The sequence below is a fragment of the Ambystoma mexicanum genome, chromosome 4q (assembly GCF_040938575.1).
Source record: "Ambystoma mexicanum isolate Mex_15411 chromosome 4q, UKY_AmexF1_1, whole genome shotgun sequence".
Classification (NCBI taxonomy): Eukaryota; Metazoa; Chordata; class Amphibia; order Caudata; family Ambystomatidae; genus Ambystoma; species Ambystoma mexicanum.
This window is the reverse complement of record NC_090928.1, coordinates 305,963,052-305,987,455: the sequence shown is the minus strand read 5'-3', so window position 1 is coordinate 305,987,455 and position 24,404 is coordinate 305,963,052. Positions and strand designations below refer to the sequence as shown.

General features: G+C 50.6%; 1 protein-coding gene across 4 annotated transcripts in view; it reads right to left on the bottom strand.

Annotated features, from left to right (window-relative positions):
* TMEM181 (transmembrane protein 181) overlaps positions 1-24,404 on the bottom strand; it is an 875,876-nt gene that overhangs the window by 175,856 nt on the left and 675,616 nt on the right. For all 4 annotated transcript variants that reach the window (XM_069607878.1, XM_069607881.1, XM_069607880.1 and 1 more), the window contains one exon: positions 10,038-10,095. In XM_069607878.1, coding sequence (XP_069463979.1) covers positions 10,038-10,095 — 58 coding nt within the window. The remainder of the gene's footprint in view (positions 1-10,037; positions 10,096-24,404) is intronic.

The following is a 24,404-nucleotide window of genomic DNA, read 5'->3' as shown; positions in this document are numbered from 1 at the left end:
GAAGGTCCGGGAACCAGATCTGCCTTGGCCACGCCGGTGCGACCAGGATAATCTGCACCGGGACCTCTTGAGCTGGTTGACGAGTCGGAACGGCAACGGAGGGAACGCATAAAGGAACAGGCCTTCCCAGGGGAACCAGAAAGCATCGCCCATGCTCCTCAGCTGGGGAACCTCTGGCACTTTGAGTTCGTCGCCGTCGCGAACAGGTCGATCTGGGGTTTTCCCCATCGTCGGAAGAGTCGATCCACTTGATCCTGACGTAGTTCCCACTCGTGGCACGAGCGCAGCTCCCTGCTAAGTGAGTCACGATGGCGTTTTTTATCCCTGCCAGATGAAAGGGCTCCAGAAACATCCCTTGGGCGACGGCCCAATGCCACAGATCCTGGGCTTCCTTGGAGAGGGCTGGGGATCTGGTTCCTCCCTGCTTCCGGATGTAGAACATTGTGGTGGTGGTGTCAGTGAAAACTCTCACTACCTTGCCCTTGAGGGACGGGATAAAGTACCTGAGGGCCCAGAACACTGCTCGGAGCTCTAGGATGTTGATGTGGAGCTTCTTCTCCTCTGGGAGCCAAAGGCCTCTTGCGTGAAGATCTCCTGTGTGTGCTCCCCACCATTCCAGGGAGGCATCCGTCGTCACTGTTATCTGGTGGGATGGGGTGTGAAAATCTGTGCCCGCCGTCAAATGAGTGCGGGCCCCCCACCACCGGATCGCTCGTCGAGCGGAATCCCATCCTCGAAGCTGCCCGTCACTTGAATCCAACGGAGTCGAGGAACTCTTGCAGAGGGCGCATCCGAAGCTTGCACAGGCGGGCATCATCCCGAGGAGGGACTCGATGGACCTCACCCTGGCCACGTCAATGGCCAGCAGGCGCTGCACCTTGCCCAGGATGGCCTTCGTCCTTTCTTCCGACGGTGAGGCCAGGCGCGCCACTGTGTCGAGCTTTGCTCCCAGAAACAGTGCGACTTGCGACGGGATCAGGTGGGATATGGGAAAGTTGATGGAGAATCCCAGGTCCGAGAGCAGCTGGATGGTCTTTGCTGTGTGATCCACGGCGAGCTCCCTTATCCCTGCTCGGATGAGCCAGTCGTCCATGTAGGGATAGACGTGGATCCCCTGCAGGCGCAGCCGTGCCGCCACCGGTGCGAGGCACTTGGTGAACACCCTGGGTGCCAACTTCAATGCGAACGGGAGGGCCTTGAACTGGTAGTGCCGTCCTTGGACCACGAACCTGAGGAACGTTCAATGACCTTTCAGAATGGGGATGTGGAAGTACGCATCCTCCAAATCCAACAACAGGAAATCGCCCTCCTCCAGCTGTCCCAGCATGTGCTGGAGGGCGACCATCCGGAATTTCTGTGCCTTGATGTACTTGTTCAGCCGTCGCAGATCCAGGATGGGGCGCCATCCTCCTGTCTTCTTTTTTACTAGGAAGCACCTCGAGTATACTCCGGAGCCCCGGAGCTTCTTCGGGATGTGCTTGATGGCACCTTTTCTGAGCAACGCCCTCACCTCCAAGAGTAGTTGAGGGATGTGATTTTCCTTCCCGACGACGGATGGAATGCGGGGGCACTTGTTTAGAAATTCGAGGGCGTGCCCCTGGGCCAGGGCGTCCAGCACCCAACGGTCGGTGGAGATGGACTCCCACACGCTGAAGAACTTCGCCAACCGGCCTCCCACCGGGGTGCTTCGGTGGGGGCCCGACTATGCCGTCGGTTCAATCTTGCTTGGTGGACGCCTTGCCGCCTTGGACTCCCTGGCGACGAGACACCCCTGCGCTTTCTTCTTGGCCGCCGCTGATATGACCGAGTCCAGTGTAGGTTGTGCCCTAAGGCACAGAGGGGCTGCGTCGGGGGACCCGGTACTTCTTCTCGTACCGATCCTTCTTGGCAGGCGTCGTAGAAGGTTTCTTGAGAAGGGTGAGACCCTGGTCCCAGATGTCATCTAGCAGAGGCACGGCGAGGACCGACTTCCTCCTGGCCTCACACCGTTGGTAAAGGAAACCTTCCTTCTTCTCCGCGGGGCAGAGCTAAAAAAGCTTGGATGCCCTGGCGATCATTGCGTGGAAAGATCCAATCTCATCGGACAGGGAGGCCCGGGCTGGTGATGGGAGCTCCGTCCTGTCGTCGCCGTCGGTACCCGTCGTGGCCGTGTCTTTTCCCGTGTCATCCCCAGGGACGGGGGACATGGGTAAAGGCCGAGCAGGCCGCGAGGGCTGAAAGGCGGGGCTGGGTGGATCCGTCTTCTCTTGTTCGGGGGGCTTCCCACTGGGACCGGCTCTGGTTCCTCCACCTGACCTGGTACCGGGTCCTCTGTCGGGGGTAAGGGCAATCTCGTCCTTATCTCTGAACAGAAGGATTGCATCGCCAACAAAATGGCCGCCGAGTTATCCTGCGGCTCCGGAAGCAACGGGAGCGATGGCTGACTAGGACCCTTGCCAGTGCCGCCATCACTCTCGTCACCCTCGTCAGGATCCCTCCCGTGGGGACGTGCCTCCTCGACGCCCTCGTGAAGGCCCTCTAGGACTTCTGCCAACTCCTCCTCGGATGTTGTGTCCGTGTCCACAATGGCCACCAGCCCCCCCCCCTCTTTCTGCCGCAGTCTTCACGGGGGTCTTTTCGATGGGTCTGAAAGAGGCTTCCCTCTGAGGAGGTAGGGAGACTCTGGGCCCCGAGGTCACCTCCACTGGTGAAGCCTCCACAGGCTGTGCCAGGGCCACCACGATTCCCTCGATAGAGGCCTTGGCCTGGTGAATCAAGGTCTTCACCGCCTTAGGCGTGTTTGAGGCCTTCACCTCGGGGGGAGGGTCACCGCCTCGCTCCCCCTCGGCCGAATCCTTCGAGATCGACCGGGGCCTCTCCAGAGGCTTACCCGGGTTCTCTGATTTCCTCTTCCCCGAAACAGAGCGTTGGCTCGTGGTTGATGGTGCCGGGGAAGACGCGCCCTGCCTGGCAGCCGAAGAGCCCGACCGTTCGGCGCTCCTGGTGCCCGCGGACTTGCGGTGCTTTGCCTTCTGATCGGGCCCCGTCGCCAGGGCGCCCTCACAGGACTTAGAAGACCGCTTGGACGACGACTTATTCTCACCTGACAGACTCATTCCTTCCATCCAGTTGGAGAGACGAAGGTGTCGGTCCCCGATGGTCCGTTCCGACATATTCCTGCAAAACGCACCGTCCTTCTCCACGTGCGTTTTGTCCTCATGAAGGCAGTAGAGACATTTCGAATGCTCGTCGTCCTTGAACACATTCTGCAGCTGGCATCCAGGGCATCTTTTCGGGCGTCAAGCTTCCTTTCTCATGGGCCATGTTCAGGTAGGCCGCAGAAACTTCTGGAATCCTCCAAGAAGCGTAACTCGACAAAATCTTCACCCTTGAGGGGCATAGAAAAATCCGACACGGATCCCCGTTAATCGGATGTAGAGACGGTGGAGCTTGAGGCTCTATTTGACCGAAAAATGAGAAAATCTCTTTGAAAAAGCACGAAAACGCAGCAAAAGCTTGAGAGCTAAACACGAGGACTCCCAACACTTGAGCGTGTTGTAAAAATCTGAAGATGGCTGCCAGAGGCAGGGCTTAGGGAGAGGACAGTCATTGGCTGAGGGCAGTATGACCCAGAGACCAGTGATTGGTTACTACTGAGAAAGACAGATCAGAAACGAAACTGATACTGATTTTTCTTTACCGAGGATTCCCAGCCTGACGACGGGGAATATTCATGAGCATGTGAATCCATGCCAGACCCCATGCTGGAGAAAGGGGCTCTTGCCCACTCTGCTCACCTGTGTACAGAATTTTAACACTTCTCTCGATGTCAGGACAGAAAACCACACCTACACAACCAAATTACATATCAGTTGAGGCAGCATAGCATAAAGGGCACACCAATTTTGCCTTCTCTATGCACGGTAGTTCTGTCCGAGTGGAAGACTTTATTCATTTTGGCTGATGAGCAAACAAGGGTGAGAAGGAAAGGAAGAGAACAAGGAAGAGAGAAGTGAGTAAGAGTTTAGGAGCAGGAAGAGATGGACAAGAGAGCAGGCAAATCTATTTTGCATTTTCTCACACTCCAGACTAACCTAACAAGCCCACTCCTTTCAGATCTGCCAGTGCATTGGAGACCGTGTAAATGGCAGCAGCATGCAGTATAAATCCCAGTTGCATAACAGAACTACAAAGGAGGAGCTAAAAAATTGTAAGAATCTTAAGCAGACAAGTCCGCAACACCACTGAAACAAACTTGACCAATGTCAAACATTTAACAAAGGCCCAACAATAGATATGAATTTCGTGCAATGATCACAGGGCTAATATTGATCTCAACCAGATGAACAAGTTACTTACGCCTGGTAACTTTCTTTCGACTGGATGTTCCTCCCACGGATTCCTTATCTTTGGTGTTTTCAATATCCAGCTTTGCTGCTCAGAAAAAAAAAAAGAATTCAACAGGGGGCGCTGTGCATCAATGCCTTTCAGCTATGCCCCTCCGAGGCCTCCGTCTCAATGTCGACGTCACTGCAGGTATATGTAGCACACGCAGCGCACGTTGGCCTCAGTTCTGTTTTTAATAGTGAAGCATTTATCTTGTGTCCGACAGTTACTCCCCCTGAGAAAGCGTAGACTGCAACCGCAAGGGAAATTCTACTACAGGGGTGGGAGTGGTGATGAGGAATATGTGGAAGAGACATCCAGTCGAAAGAACATTACCAGGGGAAAATAACTTGTTCTTCGAATGGATTGTGTCCTCCCACGTATGCCTTATCTTTGATACACTAAGTAATTTGGAGGGAGTAGAATTTAGTTTGATATGAATTTGTTATGGTTGTGCATGCACTGAATGCAATACTGCTTTTCCAAATGCAGAATCTTGAACCGAAGGAGTCTAAACTATGTTTCGTGAAGGTGTGTACAGATGACCAGGTGGCAGCTGCACATACATCCCTTATTGGAACTTCGCCTCTGTAAAGCAGAAGTTGCCATGCCCCTGGTCGAATGAGCTCTTAGGTGTTCTGGAGGATCTTTCCCCGCCAGGTTGTAGCATTCCGATATTGTCAGTATAATCCATCTGGATAGAGTTTGCCTGGTACTAGCCAACCGCAATTTGTGACCTGAATAGCCCATATACAACTCGTCATCCTGCCTTAACCTTGTCATTTCGGAGATGTAAAAGCTCAGTGCATGTCTAGGGTCAAGCTTGTGAAGCCTTTCCTCTTCCTTCCCAGGATGTGGAGGATAAAAAGATGGTAACGTTATCTTCTGAGTGAGATGAAACTCGGGCAATTTTGGGGAGAAAAGTGGGCTTAACTTTCAGTACCACCTTTTTTTTTTAATAAAAGATAGTGTAAGGAGGATTGCAGATAAAGCCTGTAGCTCACTCACCCTTCCGCAGATACAATTGCTACAAAAAGATGTTTTTTAGAGTTAGTAGCCTCAAAGGACAGGAGTGTAAAGGCTTGAAAGGAGCTCTCATCAATAAGTTTAACACTAAGTTGAGATACCAAAGTGGGACTTAAAACAGGATTGGAGGGAAAACATTTGTCAGTCCCTTTAATAATTGTACTATTAGAGGAATCTGAAAGTAAGACTTCCTCTGAAGCGCGCTTAAAAATAGAAAGCGCTGCCCAACATCCCTTGATGGAACCAACCTGGAGCCCCAGATTTGCCAGATGTAATAAAAAGGGTAACACCATCAGTGTATTACACATAAAAGGGTCAACATTCTTATCTCTACACCAGCTGCAGAACTTATTCCAGCAGCAGCGGTACAAAGAATTAATGGATGGCCTTCTGGGCGAAAGCAAAATCTCCATTACGTTGTCTGGGAGGTCCCAATCCATGTATCCCAGCCTCTGAAACCATGTGTGAAGGCTGAGTGTCCTGATATCCGGATGGAGTATCCAACCCTCCTCTCGCGGTCCTCTTTGTGGAAGACTTATTGGAGGGCAGATGGACATGTCCAGAAGGTCCGGGTACCACGTTCTCCGGGCCCAATCCGGGGCAACTAGGATCGTGGATTTGCTTAACTTTCTCAACCTCCTAATTACGCGAGGAATCACAGGGACTGGAGGAAACTCATACATGAGTGGAAATTCCCAGTCCACTACGAACGCGTCTCCAAGAGCTCCTCTTGGAAGAAATTCCCTTGAGCATTACAGTTCACACTTCCGGTTGGTCCACTTTAGGGGTTCCCCAAAGGGTGAAGATCTCTTGAAGGACTTTGTGAGATCGTTCACACTTGTGGGAGACTGCTCTGCCTGCTCAGAGCGTCCTCCGTCGTGTACTCTCCGGCTAGATAAACTGCCAACTGATTCCTTCTTGTATTGCCCAGAACCAGAGCTGCACTGCCTCTCTGCATAGTGGTAGTGACCATACACCTCCTCTTGTTGAGGTATTACATGGCCACTGCGTTGTCCTCATTATCAGGACATTATTTCCCTGTACAGATGGCAGAAAGGCCTTCAGTGTTAGTCCGATTGCCATCAGCTCTAAAATGTTGATATGTAGTATTGGAGTCCAACAACTGCTGATTGTCAGATAGTTGGTATGGGCTCCCCACCCCGTGAGTGAGGTGTCCATCACTACTGTTATCTCGGGCCATGGTTGCCAAAAAGGTTCTCCTTTCAAGATGTTGTCCCAACAGGCGCACCACTGAAGATCCAGTGAGAGACTGTTTGGGATTTGTATGAGGTCTAACATCCTTCCTGAGAATTGTGACCACTGAGTCCTGAAAGCCCACTGGAGAGATCTCATTCTCAGGAGGCTCTCTGGCACCATAAAAATGCAGGATTCCATGAGGCAGAGCAACCATAGAAAATCGAAGGCCGGTAGACGCTGGCCATTCTGGAATTTGGTCACCATCTGCATAATGTCTTGAGCCCTCACCTCTGGCGGCGAGGTTTTTCCCAGGGATGCATCCAGGACAGCTCCAATGAACTGGAGTATTTGCGATGGTATCATGTGGGACTTCTTGAAGTTGAGGGAGAAGCCCAGTCTGAAGGGAGTGACAGGTGTAGCCAAGATGATCCCAGGCCAGTTCTGGGGAAATGGCCTGATCAGCTAATCAACTAGGTAGGGGTAAACTTAAAAATTCTACCCATCCTGAGACTCACTGCCACAACCGCCATCAGTTTGGTGAAAACCCTCGGAATGGAGGTCAGCCCAAATGGCAGAACTTTAATCTGATAATGAGAACCGCCAACGGCGAACCTCAGGTACTGTCTGTGCTTGAGATGGATCGGCACATGAAAGTTAGCATCCTGAAGGTCCAATGATACCATCCAATCCTGAAGCTGGAGGGCCTGAAGGATCTGAGAAAGGGTTACCCTCTTGAACTTGTCCTTCCTGAGGAACTTGTTCAAGTCTCTTAAGTCCAAGATGGGTCTCAATCCTCCGTCCTTCTTGGGGATTAGAAAATACGGGTACCAACCCTTGTTCCAATCCGCTACAGGTACTGGTTCCATAGCACCTTTCTCTAGCAGAGTTAACATCTCCTGCGTAAGGAGCGGGTCTGGAACTTTCAAAGAGTTGTTCCCCGGTGGATGACTGAGGTTTTTGCAGAAAAGGGAGGCAGTAACCTTAGGCAACTGTTTCCAATGCCCATGCATCTGAAGTATTAGCCTGCCATTCTGTCAGATGCTGTGACAATCTGCCACTTACTGCAGTCTTGTGAATGAAGACCTCAGAGGGGTTTTGGAGCGGCTGATGCAGTGGCTGAAGGCAAGGTAGCTGCTGCTGTTGCGGTCTTAGTATTTCTTCCCCATCCACTGTGGGGGAATCTTCTTTGTCCTCTTTGAGCTGGCTGTCCTCTGCCCCTTCTAAATGTGGAGTAGTGACGAAAGGACCTACCCCTTTAGGGTGTACTCGTGGTGCAGTTTGGAGTTTGATTGCAGCACAAAGGGATTTGGCTGACGCCTTTCAAGTTTGCAGCTTCCCCAAACCCATCAGCTTTGTTCCTGAATAAATGAGTGCCATCAAAGGGCATGTTGAGAAGCCTGGATTTCACGTCTGGGGCAAATCCTGACTTTCTCAACCAGGCAAATCTGCACATCACTGTACTTGCTGCCACAGCTCTGCTGATACTGTCAGAGTGGAGACCAGTCTGAAGGGATTCACACATTGCATCTTTCCCATCCTTGACAATGTTAATCCGTCTCGCTCGTCCTCTTCAGGGATATGGTCAGCCGCCATAATGCACTCCCAAAGGGTGTGTAAACCTTGCTAACGTGCACATAGCATTGGCCGATTTCAAGTCCATACTCCCGACCGAAAAATCTTTTTGGGACATTGCGTCATGACGCTTGTCGTCCCTATCATGAGGTGTTGTAGGATAGGCATTTTGCCTACTCGTGAAGGAGGCCACCTGAACCACCAGACTTACTGGCATTGGGTGCTTGGACAAGTAAGAAGGGTCAGAGCTTGAAACTCCATACTTTGCAGTCAACTTTTTATTGACAACCAGAATGGCCTCTGGTGCTTTCCAGTTAGTAGTCACACGCCTTTGTAAGGTTTGATGAAATTGTACAATTGGGTCCTCTTGTGGCCCTCTGTCCAAGATATCGGTAAGATTATCTTGTTCAAAGACTGGTGAAGGTCTTGACCACCCCATGTACTCCATAACTCTTGACATCAGTTGCCTGTATGTCACCTGTGTGGTCAACTGGGTCTGCCCTGCTAAATTCAACCTCTGTTGAGGTGTCTATTCCACTAGCCTCATGAAAACATTCCTGTACGTTTTTCATACGTGAATCTTCTGAAATCAATGCCTCAGGCACCAATGGTGTTCCATATTGTAACCCAAAAGGCCTGGCTTCATCAGAAGATTCTTCTGCATCTTCATAAATAGAGTGGCAAGGACGCATGTCTTTTCCAGTGTAGTTGTCATGATATTGGTACTCAGGGGAGCTGAAATAGTCGAAACCATTGATTGCTTCGACGGCTGCGCAGATGGCTTCAGCATATGAGCCGTTGAGGAGGTCGATGCTCTAAGCGTAGATGGCCTCTCCAAAGTCATCGGCGCCAATGGCGTTGATGACTCACCTTTCGACCCTGATCGTGTCGAATCTTTCAGCGTCTATGAGGTAGATGGCTCAGTCCTCAAGGGGACTTTTTCTCAACTCAAGGGATTTTTGGATCGCTCTCGATGAGTCTTATCCACCGGGTCCGAAGAGACACAGCTCTTGTGCTTAATAGGTGTTTCGACCAGAGTATGTGTTTTGGGTGTAGTCTAGGGGGGCAAGGCTGCGTTCTCGAACATCTTTAACATCCATAATCGAAACTCTTCCCACTGGGCCGGTGAACTAGATTTAGTGGGGCAAACGACCTGTTCCGGTGAGGAACTTTGAGACGAGGAAGATGGCGACCTATGGCAGCGTTTCTTTCCGTGTCTAGATGTCGAAGAGTGATGTGTACCATTTTGTGACCAAGAACATTTGTTCTTTCTTCGACGAAGAAAAACTTTGACTCGTCCAAAGTTTTTTGCTTTTTTGACAGAGTGGAAGGGGATTTTTGGGTCCTACCAGCCGCCAGCTTCCCTCTATGCTCTCTCAGGACCTTGGCAGTCATGGAAAGGCAGTCTTCACACACGGACGACAGAGGAGTTGACCCAAGGCACCAAAGCCAGATCCTGCAAGGGTCCGTCACGTACACCTTCGCTCCGCAGTCACATTTTTCTAAGTCGGATCTGGGGTTGGACGACACCGAAGACTAAGCCATCTTTGCGTTATTCTACTCGAAGAATGGAGAAATTATCGAAGTAGCATCAAAGATATTCCTGTCAAGGAAAGAGGCGTATCGCAAAGCGTAAGCACAGAAAAACTGTGCCGAGGCCAACGGGCACTGCGCATGCTATATATACCTGCGGTAACGTCGACACCGAGACGGAGGCCTCTGAGGGATATAGAGTCAACAAGCAACGGCGCACCCTGCTGAAAAAAGGTTTCCAAAGCTGTATATTGGTACGTGGGAGGACACAATCCATTCGAAATATAGGTCTCATTTTGGCACAGCAACACACACGATTTTAGAGATAAATGGCCGTTACTAACTTGAAAATTGCCTGTATCCACTCGATACTGGTATGTTGGATCCCGCAGTTCATTCACGCTAAAAAAAAAAAAAAAAAATCAGAACAAACAAATAAAAAAAAATGACAAGGCAATAGATCAAAAATTACAGCGTTGTGATTCATTTTGTACAGTCCGGCCTATGTTGATGTATGGCACAGATTATACAAGTATTAAAAAAAATAAAACCGATGTAATTTGTATCATCCCAGTAAATCTGACTGTTGCCAACTCTTGGTAGCATCCCAGATGTAAATTCAAGGTGTCTGCTATGTGAACAACAACCTTGTCATCATTCAAAGCCCCAATAAAAAAACCACTGCAGTTAAGCAGACATACCACCCCAACAGTTGGATGAAATTAAACACAAGACTCTAGCCAACAGGCCCAACAATCGTCATGTTAGTCATTTCAGGTGGCTTCACTCAAACTAGGGTTTAAATGGAGGAGGCATTGGTCACAAATGAAGACAAAGGAGCAACCTTCAAGTTAAATAGCATGCCAGAACATTATCGCATAAGCATGACAAAATAAATGTTGCCTTTGTTTGATTGACATCTGATTGGCCAAATAGCAAAAAATGCTAAGAAAGCTTTAGAAACACTCCAGAATATTTGTTGCCGGTAACGGAAATAAAAGGTAGAACCAGGAGAGAGAAAAAAAAGGAAAAAAGGAAAAACAAAAAGGCACAGGAAATCACTTTCATTCAATTTGTTAACTCAGTAAAAAAGAAGGGCGTTTTCCATCTGGGCTATTTCAACTTCAACCTGAAGAGGTATTATGGCTAGGGCACATCTCTTGAGGGAGTAGCCTACCTTATTTGTTCTTGCTTAATTCGAACAGGAAAACCTGCAAGGTTAAGGCAAAGCTAGTATCCAAGTTATAGCAGAGCTATGATTAAGTCTGCAAGTTAGGCAACTAGATAACCACACCGTAACGTGAGAGTAATAAGAGACAAACCACTGGAACAATGCTAAAATAAGAATTATCAAACCAAACAAAAACAATGTAACCAAGACCCACGTCCCTATCTGCAAAGAATACCACAAATGTATTGGTCTTGCCTCGATGGTGCAAAGAATGAAGGTAGCACTCAAGTAATAGAAAAGGGATGTTATACGTTGAAACGCAACAATAGGGAAGAACTAGTAGGTTCAACCTATAGCATGGGAACAGAGAGCAACATGAACGATGAAGGTTTTCTTGAGTGTTCCAACAGTAATAATGTCAATCCCCAATCTGACCCAGAATTCATTGACCTTCCAGAAATGCAAAACTAATAGTCTGCCATGTGAGATGAGGTTCTAGCTCACTCACTCCAATCCCTGACCTCTTGATGCTGCGGTTGCACAGGGATTTCTTTCCACTCTTAAAAGGTCGATATGGTATACCTGGGTTTTCAATCGGCGGTCCAGTTCGGAGATTCTGTAGTTACAGGGTGGTCTGTTCTAGTTCCTCATAAGGTCCATGCCATTTGGAGATTAGTTTATTCTCTGAGGTTGGCAATACAACTAACACCTTTTGTCTTATCGAGAAAGATCTTAAGGTGACCTTTCGATTGTATGAGGTTTTCTGCTGTTCTTGTGCCTTTGCCATATGGGTTTGGACTAAAGATCTTACTACAGTCATGGATTCTTAAAGACGGTGGGTGGTTTGAGAGAGTGGAATTGGGCTTTCTCTCTTTCCTCCCAGGTCTCTCTCAACATGTCCAGGATATCTCAGAGTTCCCATCCGTAAAGTAAATTTAGCTCACCCGCTGCATGGAACACTCACCCGCTGCATGGAACACTCACCCGCTGCATGGAGCACCATCCCTGCAGTCACTACAGTAAATCAGGTTATCAAATGCAACTCTTCCCACAGTAAAGGTGAAGAAGAAACAAAACTTGAGGTACTAACAGATGGTGGTAAGTACAATAACAGCTATACATACCTTTCTTTAACAGGGGTACGGGGAGACAAACAATGCACTTATAAGCATCCTGCAGGCCTTCATCCTTTTTATGTGCCCGATGTAGGGCACCTTAATTGTTTCAAATGCCAAGTCAGCATGCCTAAAGCAAATGTTTGAGGCCTGGATAGAGTGAGACTGTCAGCAAAAAGATCTCTCCCTTCTTATGAAACGATTAGCCAATAAGCCCTGAGCTGGCGGGCCATTACCAGGTAAGGTAATGCCCCTGGGGCCCATAGTTACGAGCATAACAAGGGCATAACGAAGGACCCGGGGGCATTAACTTACGCTGTAATGGCCTGCCGGTGAGGGGATTATTGCTATTAGTACCCTGGCCCGTTAGATGGGGGCACTAATGATGGGGTTTTTTCGGTTGCGAGACGTGTTGCGCAGCCGGAAATAAATGCACGCTGCAGACTGGGAAACTTAGTACGCTCTCCTTTTCCGTGGCAGCCATAGTAAACCAAGAAAATGGTTAACATGGAAGGGGAAGGACTACACGTAGTCCCTTCTCTTTCCATGACGGCCAGTCAAGTAAATAGAAAAAAATATAAACACCAAAAATGGCCACCATGGAACACCATGGAACCTTTCCAGGGTGGCCTGAAAAATAAAGTAAAACAAATTAAAAACAGAGACCGGCGCGTGGGATGTGCAAAGACATGAGCAGGCTTACCATCTGATAAGCAAACAAAGGGGGGTCTGGGAATCTCTCTACCAGCACGAACACAGCCCAATGACCTGTTCTTGGGTGAATAACCCCTGGGAGAGACTCTACCAAGTCTTTAGCTCACTGTCCTTTTCACAGAGAAGAAATTTCCCCACATATCAGCCTTTGTCCTGCCCAGGGGCAGTCCAGCGCCGAAATGCTAGGCAATTCTCCTCTGAACAAGAGTACCATCAGTAACCCCATACACGTGTTTCAGCCTTGTTGGGCATCATCAGTGAGGTGAAACTGTTGCCTCTCTAAGAACAGTGAGCAAGGGGTCCACGTCTGGATTGCCCTGTTAACTTAGGGTGAAACCCAAAGTTAATGTATGCAAACAAAGGGGGGTCTGGGAATCTTACCATCTGATAAGGCTCACAAACACACCAATCAGTGCGTTTGTTTTATTTACAGTAACCTGTTAGTCTAGAAAATACCTTACCATAGCATAGACAGTATATTATGTTGGCCGAAAACCAACCGCATCATATGTCTAGCGTCGCCAGTACAGAATCGCCAGCATAACCATAGAGCAGCCATTTTGAACCGACAGAATTCACCATTTTGCTTTTTCTTGCTCTTCTGTTCTAACACTTTGCTAAAAGTGAATTCTATTTTGCACTGCTCATGCACGGAGCAAGGCCACAAGTTACATGAGGAGAGACTAGCCCAGACAGCAATACACTGTTTTCCTCCCTCACAAGTCCTTCGAAGTAAGCAGAAAGGCATTTAATCACCAAGCAGGTGCCAGCTAGTCTCGCTGAAACGGCAGAAGCTGTAGAAATAGACAATTAATGGCTTGAATTATATTCTCCGTCACAGCCCCCCTTTCCTGGGCCCCTTTAGATCGAACCGATCTCTAGCTCACAATTACCAGGTTACTCACCGTAGTGACCACCTTACTCCTAGTCCATAGTCCCCTTTCCACCATACTTGTGAGACATCTCTCCGTCCTGTGGGACGGGACCGGAGCACTTTGTAAAAAGCATCCACATTCTTTTCAAAAATGTGTCCCCTCCTCTCTTTCCTGCGCGGGGCCCGGCACGCGGCCGTAACCCCGCCCCATCTTGGCTCCGCCCCGCGCATCCCCCCATCAGTCCTTTTCTATCGCCGGGTCACAGACCCATTAGCAATAACGGAGGAACCTTATTAGACGGGACGGCGGGCGGGCGTATGGAGGAAAGGGGACTATGGACTAGGAGTAAGGTGGTCACTACGGTGAGTAAACTGGTAATACTCCTACATCCTGTACCCTTTCCTCCATACTTGTGGGAGATTCCCAAGCACTCCTTACAGGAACTACGGGTGGATAGAAATACCCCTTACTGAAACAGGTTCTTCAGCACAGCCTGACCAAACTGAGCGTCAGCTCTAGAGCTCATGTCGAGACAGTAATGCTTACAGAAAGCAGATGCGGAGGCCCAAGTAGCTGCACCCTAGCGATGGACTCCCAGGGAACATATTTCTGAAAAGCAACCACGGCTGCCTTGCCCCGCACCAGGTGTGCATGGATACCTTTAGGAGGTTTCAGCCTTTGGACAGTCAAAGACTCCGTGATGCAGGCGGCAATCCACCTTGAAATAGTTGCCTTAGACGGCGGCTTGCCCAGAGGGTTACCGAAGGTCACAAAAAGTTGAGAAGAACTAAACTCGGAAGTCCTGTCCAGGTAGAACATAAGAGCTCTTCGGACATCAAGAAGGTGTAGAACTCATTCAGCCTCTGAGGCAGGGTTCGGACAAAAGACCGCAAGGGAGATCGACTGATTCAGATGGAATTCGGTCACTACCTTCGGAAGCAAGCCGGGTTTGTCCGAAGGACTACCTTGTCCTTGTGAAAGGCCAAGAAAGGATGCTCCACCGACAATGGCTGGATCTCACTCACTATCCTCACTGACGTAACGGCGTCCAGAAAAGACACTTTCCAAGACAAGTACTTGAGGTCTACCGTAGCCATTGGTTCAAAGGGTTTATGGCACAGCGCCGTCAGGACTACATTTAGGTCCCATGGCGGATGCGGATTACGAACCGGAGGGTAGAGGTGTCTCAAGCCAGCAAAATGCCTCTTCACCACTGGGTTAGAGAATAAGAACACAGGTCTGTAGAAAGGTAAGCGGAAACCGCTGAGAGATAAGTCCTGCATGACAGAACATGAACCCCTGACTCTGCTAGGGAGGACACGAAGGACAGCACCGTGTCAATCATGGCCACCCTCGGATCCAACTTCTTCTCCAAACACCAATGACAGACCTGAGCCATTTACTCCTGTATTGAGATCTGGTCGAGGGTTTCCTGGCTGCCTCGATAATGCGCATGTTATCCGCAGACAAACTCAGATGCTCTAAGGACTTGAACTCAGGCACCATGCCGCCAAGCTGAGCGATTGTGGGGAGGGGTGCCACATCTGTTTTTCCCCTTGGTGAAGAAGATCGGGAGTTACTAGTAACGTGATCGGCGGATACACCGACAGGTGTTGAAGTTATGAGAACCAAAACCTGGCCGGCCACCACGGGGCTATCAGTAGAAGGGAACAGTTCACAGAGTTCTTCAACTTCCAAATTGCTCGATGAACTAGAGGCAGAGGCGGGAAGGCGCAAGCTCTCGTGTTGTGCCATGGAATCTCGAGAGCATCCCCCAGAGAGGAGGCTCCAGCCCCCCTCTGGAGGCATACTGAGGAAGCGTCTTGTTTACCGCCGTAGCGAAGAGGTCCACCTCCGGTGTGCCCCAACGCGAGAAAATCCATGAGAGGACCTCCGCCTTCAACTCCCACTCATAGCTGACCACTGTCCGCCGGCTGAGGGCATCCGCTGTGACATTCAGCTGGCCTGGGATGTGCACTGCAAGCAGCCAGACACCATGAAGCACGGCCCACTCCCAAATCTGGATGGACAGGTCCACGAGGGGGGGGGGGGGACTTCGTTCCCCCTTGCTTGTTTATGTAATACATTGATACAACATTGTCCGTTCTTATGCGGACCACCTTGTTGACAATGAGCGGTCTGAACGCCGTGAACGTTAGGAAGATCACCATAAGCTCCAAATGATTTATGTGCAGGAGCTTGTCCTGAGGCGACCAGAGGTCCGAGACCTGAAAAAGATCCAACGTCGCACCCCACCCGAGGAGGGAGGAGTCCGTCGTGATCGTCACTGTGGGGACCGGGTCATGAAACCCTGCGCTCCCAGACAGACTGCTGAGAGATAACCACCAATCCAGGTCCACTCATGGAATCCGGAACCATTATCCGCATGGAATCCGGATCCACTGCCTGACGCCATGAATTCCGAAGAGCCATCTGGGTCCGTCTCATTTTGAGACGAACAAGAGGAAGAGGAAGAGCCAGTACACACGAGGCCATGAGGCCCAGAAGCCTCTGGAACCACCAGGCCGACATGCTCTCCGACTGCGCAAACATCTGACACGTGGCCAACAGATCCGCCATTCTGTCCCCGGTCAGATACACTCTGCAGTCGATCGTGTTCCAACGAAAACCCAGGAAGATCAAGTCCTGTGAGACTGTCATGGAGGAATTCCGCCAGTTCACCGTCAGCCCAAGATGGAACATGAGGTGAAGGACAGACTGGCGGTTGACCGCTGCTGCCAACCGACAAGGGCTGCGTGAGAGCCAGTCGTCCAAATAAGGATACACATGGATACTCTGGAGACAAAGATAGGCCGCAATCACCGACATCTTCGTGAAGACACGCGGCACCGAGCTGAGGCCAAAAGGAAGCACCCGAAACTGGAAGTGCTCTTCTCCCAAAGAGAAGCAGAGGTATCTCCCTGTGTCGACTCCAAATCAGGATATGCATGTACGCATCCTGAACATCCACCACGCTGAGCCAATCGCCCATCTGAAAAGAGGAGCGAATCTGGCCGGGCGTGATCATCTTGATTTTCTCTTGGGGTAGGAAAACATTGAACTGGGAAAGGTCTAGGATGGTGCGCAGGCCAGCCTGGTTGGGTATGGGCACCATAAATAGCCGGGAGTAGAAGCCCTCTGCTCGCTCCACAAGGGGAACGGGTTCCACAGCTCTGAGGTCCAGAAGTTTCTGAACCTCGGCCTTGAGGGAGGGTGAGCCCGACAGCTGAAAAGGAGGGTTGAGGGGTGGGGTAGGGGGTAAAGGTAAGCGGAAGCCCGCTCGAGCGACTGACAAGACCCATCTGTCTTCTGTGATGGTCTGCCACGCCTCCCAATGAGACGCAATGCGTCCTCCCACCGGGGTCTTGTGCGAGCGCGGAAAACCCTCATTTGGCTGTCGAGGAAGCCCCTAAACCCAGAGGAAGGTCGACTTTGCGACAACTGTCTCTGGGATTTGAAAGGAGCTTTAACCTGAACAGACAATGATTTAGCCGTCCGAGTGCTATCCTTGGTTTTGGTGAGCTCTACATCAGTAGAAGAATGAAAAGATCCTTACCATCGAATGGAAGGTCCAACACCTTGTCTTGCACTTCCTTAGAAAATTTAGTGACATGCAGCCACGCCTGCTGTGAGGTATCAACCTGAAGCATCAGGCCCCGAGCCGAGGTGTCTACGTGATGAGCCGCAGCCTCCAGGAGATCCTGGGCCAAGACCCTGGCATCGGAAAGGCTTCCTTTGAAATCTTCCAGCTTCTTGACCGGGATGTGCTCCTCAAACTCCGACAGACCTTTCCACATCCGCATGTTCGCTCCCGCCAATATCAATTCGGCGTTGGCCTGCCTGAGCTGCAAGGCCGAGTTGGCGAAGATTTTCCTCCGGAGGGAGTCGAGGAGCTTGTTCTCCTCTCCCAGAACCTGAGTAGCCGTTGTGCAAGAGGATGCTGCAGGCTGGACTGCAAGGTGGCCACAGCCACCACTGTGGAGGAGGGAGGCGGACAAGACGACAGGGACACCTCTTCGAAAGAATGCAGCCTGTACCTCGCGTCAATCTTTTTGACAAAAAGTCCCGAGTGTGGCTTTTCCCAGACTCTTCGGACCTCGGCCAGAACGTCCTTCTGCGGGAACAGGCCGGTACGTCCAAAGGAGAGGGTGAACGCCTCAGAAAGCACGCCCTCCTGCGGAGCCGGTGCCTCGGGCACCGGAACATCTAAGAAACTCATGTCCAGTACCCAGTCATGAAAGGCTCTGATAGAGTGGGGAAGGCCCTCGTTGTCCTGAACGCCTTGAGGGTCATCTGACAGGTCAGGATCCTGCTGAGCCGTGTCAGGCAGGGCCTTGTCCACTGGGGACAATGGAGACAAAGGTGGGAGAGCAGGGGGGGAGGGGGCACCACGGGCAAGGGAGGCGCCGGCAGAACCACCGGAGGAACAGATGGAGCCGGAGGCGCCGGTGGACATATCTCCTTGAAAACCCCTCATGGGGTCGGTGCGCATAAGCGCTTGAAATTTACAGAAAAAGGCATCCTCAGGAGATTGTTTCGGGACCCGAGGAGGCCTCTCATGAGGTGGACAAATCCAGGGACGTAACGGGGAAGGGTGCCACACCTGCCCCTCCACTGATGTATCCACATAAATCAAAGGAGCCGTCCCCGCGGGCAACGAAACATTGTGCGGGCGTTCCAATCATAAACCGGCCGGTAAGGATGTGCATAAGGGACCTTAAGTTCACCCAAGAGACCGAGCCCTACACCAGAAGCCGATGGCGTAGTTGTAGGGGATACACCCAAGATTGCCGCTCCATTTTGTCGTCATCTGAGTGGAACTGCGGCACGTGAGGAAGTGAGGCAGGGGTCCCAGTCGATGGATCAGGGGTCTTAATCTTAGCCTTAACTTAAGGAACCTTGGCCAAGCCGGTACTATGAGGCCTGGAATGTTTTTGTGACATACCAACCGCCAACTGAGCCTTCGAAGGAAGGGTATACACGTATTTCGTTGCCTGTATTTACATCGTTGGACTTTTCACCGCCGACCCTTTCATCGCCAAATTTGTTTTTTTTTTTAAAAAAAAATTTAGGGGGGGTGTTTGTGCGGGTTGGGGTATGTTTATTTAAGTAAGGGGTTTTTTGGGGGGGTGCATAAAAAAATTATAATTTTGGCGACGAAAGGGTGGCGATGAAAAGTCCACGATGTAAAATCAGGCGGCGAAATCACGTAGAAGGACCTCGGCACTGCAGGTAAAAGAAGAACTTTGCTTCTTTGCCCCCTCAACAGATCTGGCGTCACCACAAGAGTGGGAACGGTGCGCTTTCACCGACAAAGCCTTGACCGGCCTCTCAGAACTGTTGGTAGCTTTAGCCTCTGTACAACGGACCTCGGACCCAGGCCCGGTAAAAGCCTTTTCTGAGCGGGCCTTGAACATCTGTTCGGTAACTACAAGCCCAGCCAAGGCCTCGGGGCGCACCCCGGTTTTGATTTTGAGGGAAGCCGACAGAGGCCTCTGAGCGAACTCCGGTACCCCACGACTCAGTAGAACTGGGTCTACAAACAGCCCCCACAGGAGGGGTCTCGGAGGGTACTCTGTTGTTCACAGCCCTTACGGAGACCCTCGGAGAAAACTCCGGTAGAATTATTAGGCCCAATGGGCACCTCAGGGCGAACCCCGGTAACAGAGCAATCAACGCCCCTCCCGGACTGAGAGGAACCCGGGAAGGTATCCCCCCGGCCGGTGTGCTCTGAAAAGTAAAGAACTTACTGGGCGTTTTTTCTTCTCGTCGAATGCCTGAAAATGCAAAGGAGGAGTTTGTCGGAACACCTCCTCCCACCGCTCCAACCGACGTTGAAGTGCCCGAACCGAAAGGGAGTCACAGTAAAAACAGGAGTCCCAACGGTGTTCCGGACCCAAACACTCTAAACAAAGAGGATGGGGATCCGCCCTCGCGAAGCGACGGTGACACGAACAATCTGCAAAGTCTAATTTGAAAGATAGACAGCCTAGTAAACGAACGCTAGCGAGAGCCAGAGGAAAAAAGGGAAGAAAATCTTCTGAGGATGCAAGTGCGTCCGGCCCCGATCGAGCAGAGAAAAGGACTGATGGGCGATGCAGAGCCAAGATGGGCAGGGTTACGGTCGCGTGCCGGGCCCCGCACAGGAAAGAGGGACACATTTTTGAAAAAAAATTTGATGTTTTTACAAAGTGCTCCGGTCCCGTCCCACAGGATGGAGAGATGTCGCATAGTATGGAGGAAAGGGGACGGGATGTAGGAGTAACAGAAAACCAAGAGATAGCAGGGCTTGGAATGTGTCCATCCTACGAACATCGCTTGCTTATGGAACAAGAGCACTATGTTCTCTGTAACAAAGAATAGTGTCTGCACCTTCGCAGATTACAACTGTTGCTGAATAAATGTCTTTAAGGGTGTCATATTTGTCATATTCGTCATAATTGTCAATCATCAAACCCTTGCTAAAGAAGATACATTATGGGCGGTTTTGCATGCGTCACTACTGATAATGATGGTCTTGTATATATCTAACTGATGTAAAATGTTTGCTCTCTTGCGTCCCACGAGGTCTGGGTAACACGTTGCGGGACGTGACATCCGGTCGGCCGACAGACTATTTGCTTCGCAATAAACCCTAGATTTTGGGAATTGAACCTCGTGTCTGGCATCAGTTTGTGTGTGGTGATTGTGCCTTGTTTCCATGCACGAGGGTCCCCCAGGGGCCCATCAAGAAATGGCGCCCGAACAGGGACCCTCCCCCATTTGCTCCATCGTGTACATTGAAATTTGAAGAAGGTGGAAAAACAAATCGAGGACGAAGCCGTCGAGCCGGGATCGAGAGGTGTTTGGGGCGCCCCTGTGAAAGTGATGAGACTCCTTAGCAGATCTGTACACAAGCGGTCCCTGATCGACGCATCCGGCCAGAGAGCAAGAAGGCGAGGGTCCCGAAATGAGGCAGATTGAGCCAGATACGCAGACATGACGATCCTTGGTTGCTTCTGTATACGGACGAATTGCATCTTGAGAGACAAACTGATTGATCAGGCGAGTCGTGCCCCGATTCTTAATAGTCCTGATATTGGTTGAGAGTTGCTCTTGCAAGATCAAACGCCCGGGGTAAGGTACGAATAAGATCAAACATGCCTGGGAAATTGTCTTCCTGTATAGTGGGATTTTTCCACTGCGGTAGACAATCTTTGTAAACTAGCCAGGCTGCGCCACCCGTAGGGTCACCAGTATTTGAGATGTATCTAAAGTATGGAATAGGGGCAATAATGTTTTGTGAAGTTTGGCATAGGCAGACCAGACACGTAGAAGACTTGCAATGGCCTAAACATGGGAGTTTTGAGATAGCGCGAATAGAGCATTTGAATCAGTATTACTGCGCAAGAAAGCACGCCCTGCGACATTTGATGTCATTAGAGACTGGAGGAGGGAGGCCAACCCCCGCTTAAGAAGCAGAGAGAAACATGCGCATAGGCACAAATCTAATGAAGATGGAGCGCTACAACATGAAGAAAAAGAATGCCGTAACCACACGTCTCTTGATAATAGTGCCTTCTGCTATCAATCTGCCTGCGTTGTCAGCGGCGTCAAAGGTTGCTTTCAAAATGCAACCAGACACGGCTCTACCCTCTGCGGAAATCTGAGCTAACTGGCCCTTTAAAGGTTCAGGAGCAGAGGCTATGAGTGCCGCGACTTCTTCCCACTGATGGCAGTTGTAGCTGGCCAACAGGGTGGTGGAGTTTGCAATCCTTGCTTGATAGGCGGACGTTGCGGCTACTTTCCTGCCGAAACCATATAGTTTTTTGCTCTCCTTGTCAGAAGGAGCTTCGGACGATGACAAGGGTGTTCCAGCCCTCTTACGAGTGTTCTTGACAACTAGGGAGTCTGGCTTCAGATGTCCTCTTATATAGAGAGGGTCAGACTGGGCTGTCCTGAAAAGTCTTTCAACCCTGGGATTGACTGCTCTGGTGAGGTTCGGGTTCACCAGGGACGGGTCTATTCTTCGCTGAATGGACTTAAGGATTGGGATGGTCTGGGCAACAGGCCTCCTTTCTCCCACTAACTCCTCTGCGAAGTCCCTCTCCTCCTGGACACCGTGGGTGTCAATATGGAAATGTTCTGCTGCACGTGCGAGAACCTCGTTTAGGAGGGGTTGGTTATCGGCAGGGGAGTCGGTAACCGGGGCTTCGTTTTCTACTGGGGAATCTACTCTGTAGGTTTCAGGGTCTTCCTCTTCCTCTTCTTGGTCCTCATCATCCCCATAGTATCCCTCCCGGTTTGCTCTTCTACCATGCCAAATTCTTGGTCCTCAACAAAGGAAGCCTCTCCTTGATACAGTGAGTATGGTCTTGAGTATGGTTGCACCTCGAAGGGGTCTGTAGACCTCATCAGTGTTTCAAACCGGGGCTTCTTACTCGGGGGGATAGGATCATTAGAGCCTGAGGGTGTCGCCCCTTGTGGATCATACGAAAGGAAATGGTCTGGATTTTTATCCTAAAAATCAGCCAAAGAAGACATCCTTGACATGACCCTATCTAGGTCTTCACTGGACCATTTTTTGGAACTGGGAATGAGACTCTCAACAAGTCTCGGGGATTTATCTTGAGTAGATTTGCTGGTTTTAGACATATCAGCAGACCTGGTCTTGTCTGTCTGTTTAGGGGGAGTGGTGTGTTTCACAGGTGTGGAAGAGTGCAAAGGCTGCTTCTTCTGCTGTTTTCCGCCCTCTCCGTGAGTGGAAAAGTGTTTTCCCTGTCCTTTTGTGGCTCCGGAGGTTTTTGACGCCTGGCGTCGAGGATCGGGTCCCTGTCCTTCGAGCGTGGGGCCTCGCTGATTTTGTCAGCGGGCTCCGACTCCTGGAGCACGGCCTGGGGGTGGAAGTCGTCTTCGTCCTCTGACGATCGAACTTCTGTTAGCCTAGGGAGCGAGGCACTCTTGGCAAGAGTGGATGATTGCCTGGAGTCATGCGACGATCTCGATCGAGAACGCCCAGAGGACACCGAATCGGACCGTTCTGTTTGTGCCTCTTTCCGAGAACTCGACGTCGTCGAGTCTCGGTTGGACTTTGTGTGTTAAGTGTGTGTGGTGTGTGAAGCGCTTGTGTCGCCGGGGGTCTTCCCCATAGCTGGCCTGCCGGACGGCCTTCCGAGGTCGGGGACTTGCGCTCGGCTGTCTTTCGACACCGTAATGCCCTCGCCGTTCGAAAGTACGGCGTCGCCGCCGTCGCTGAAGGTACCCTCCGCTGCCATGGCCGCTTGCCTGGCGTGGTGGGCCCAACGCTTCGAACGGTCCTTAAGTGTCTTAGGTTTAAACCTACTACACGCTCTGCAGTTCGCTTTGGGGTGGTCCCTCGGCAAGCAGAGATTGCACGTGGCGTGCCTGTCGACCCAAGGGTATTTGCGATTGCACTTGGGGCAGAATTGAAAAGGGGTACCCTCCATGCGCACCTTGAGGCAGCGGGCTGTTAAGTGTAGGAAATGTATAAGGTGTACCTATATACCAAGACTGTAGAGTATGTACAACCCCCCATTCTCCCTACTTGCAGGGCCGAGGCCAGAGGCCTTCCGCGGCCCAAATCCGCCGTGCAGCAGCCGACGGTCGATTTCTTCTCCAGCCGGCGTCGAGTGTCAAAGTTCGACGTTGGGATGGGGAAGGATGTAAATAAATTCATATTTTAGCAAAAGTATGGCTAAGGCCAGGGGACTCCGCAAAATGCTTCCGACCAGTATGGCGGAAAAAAACAATCTGAGGATCCTAGACGCGTGAGGGATCTTGAGTACAGTGGACGTCAAACTAGGGATAGTATTACTGGCACGCCCTGTGTCGACGCCCATTTTCGAGTTTCGAAAAACAAACTAATACTCCGCAGCTTCCACAAGATGTCAGCCTATGCACAGCATGTGATCTAAGCAGATTCCACAAGCCTCAGAAATATATATATACACACAACCCTAATTACTTATTAGACAAGTCTTAATGAGAAACACCACTTATTTTCAGACAGAGGTGAGCGCTTAACATAAGATGGCACTCTAATAAGTTATTAAAAAGGGAGGGAAAAAGGCAGTGTTATGAAAGCACACATATTTCAATACTTTTCAAAGAACCACAGTGAGGCAGGTTAGGCAAAGTCTACTGGGGAGCAAGGAAGTTCAAATGCCAGACCCACTCTTAGAGAGAGCAAGCGAAATATGTCCAGGATCACACAGTGGGGTTATGCCCAAAGAGTCTTTGTAGAAAGTTCGCAAAAGATTGAGATCAAGTCAGGAAAAGTTAGTTAACCGGTCCCAGGCTAGCCCAGGTTAGAAAGTCGAGGATTTACTGTCACACCCGAACAATCTGTCGCAAGGGAAGTCAGGCGGGACACAGTACCTGAAAGTGGAAAGAACGCTCCAGCGGGGGCAGTTCCTGGCAGCGGGTGGAAGTCGGTGTTTCGTCCAGAGGAAGAGGAGGTCTCGACATGGAGGAAAGCTGAAGGTCGTTGCGCTGCCAGGGAAGAAATCAGCCGCGGAGTTTCCCGGTTACAAGGTACCACTCTCTTCTTCGCGGTAGTGGTGATCCGTGGTATTCCGGTTGCCGGGGTGCTTGGCACGGGTAAGGCGGCCACGAGATGGTCCAGGAAGGCGAAAAGACGGGCAAACTGGCTATCCCCACCAGTCAAAGGAAGAAGACTCTCCGGGCTGGAGATCTGTCGTCGGGAAAAGTGGTGAGACGGTTCTGCAGTGCTCCACCGGTGGTGTCGTCGTCGCAGGTCGGCTCAGCTCCTCCCTCCTCGGATTCTTTGGGTCCTGTGGCGACTTCTGAAGTTCCATTCCCCAAATACCCTGTTTT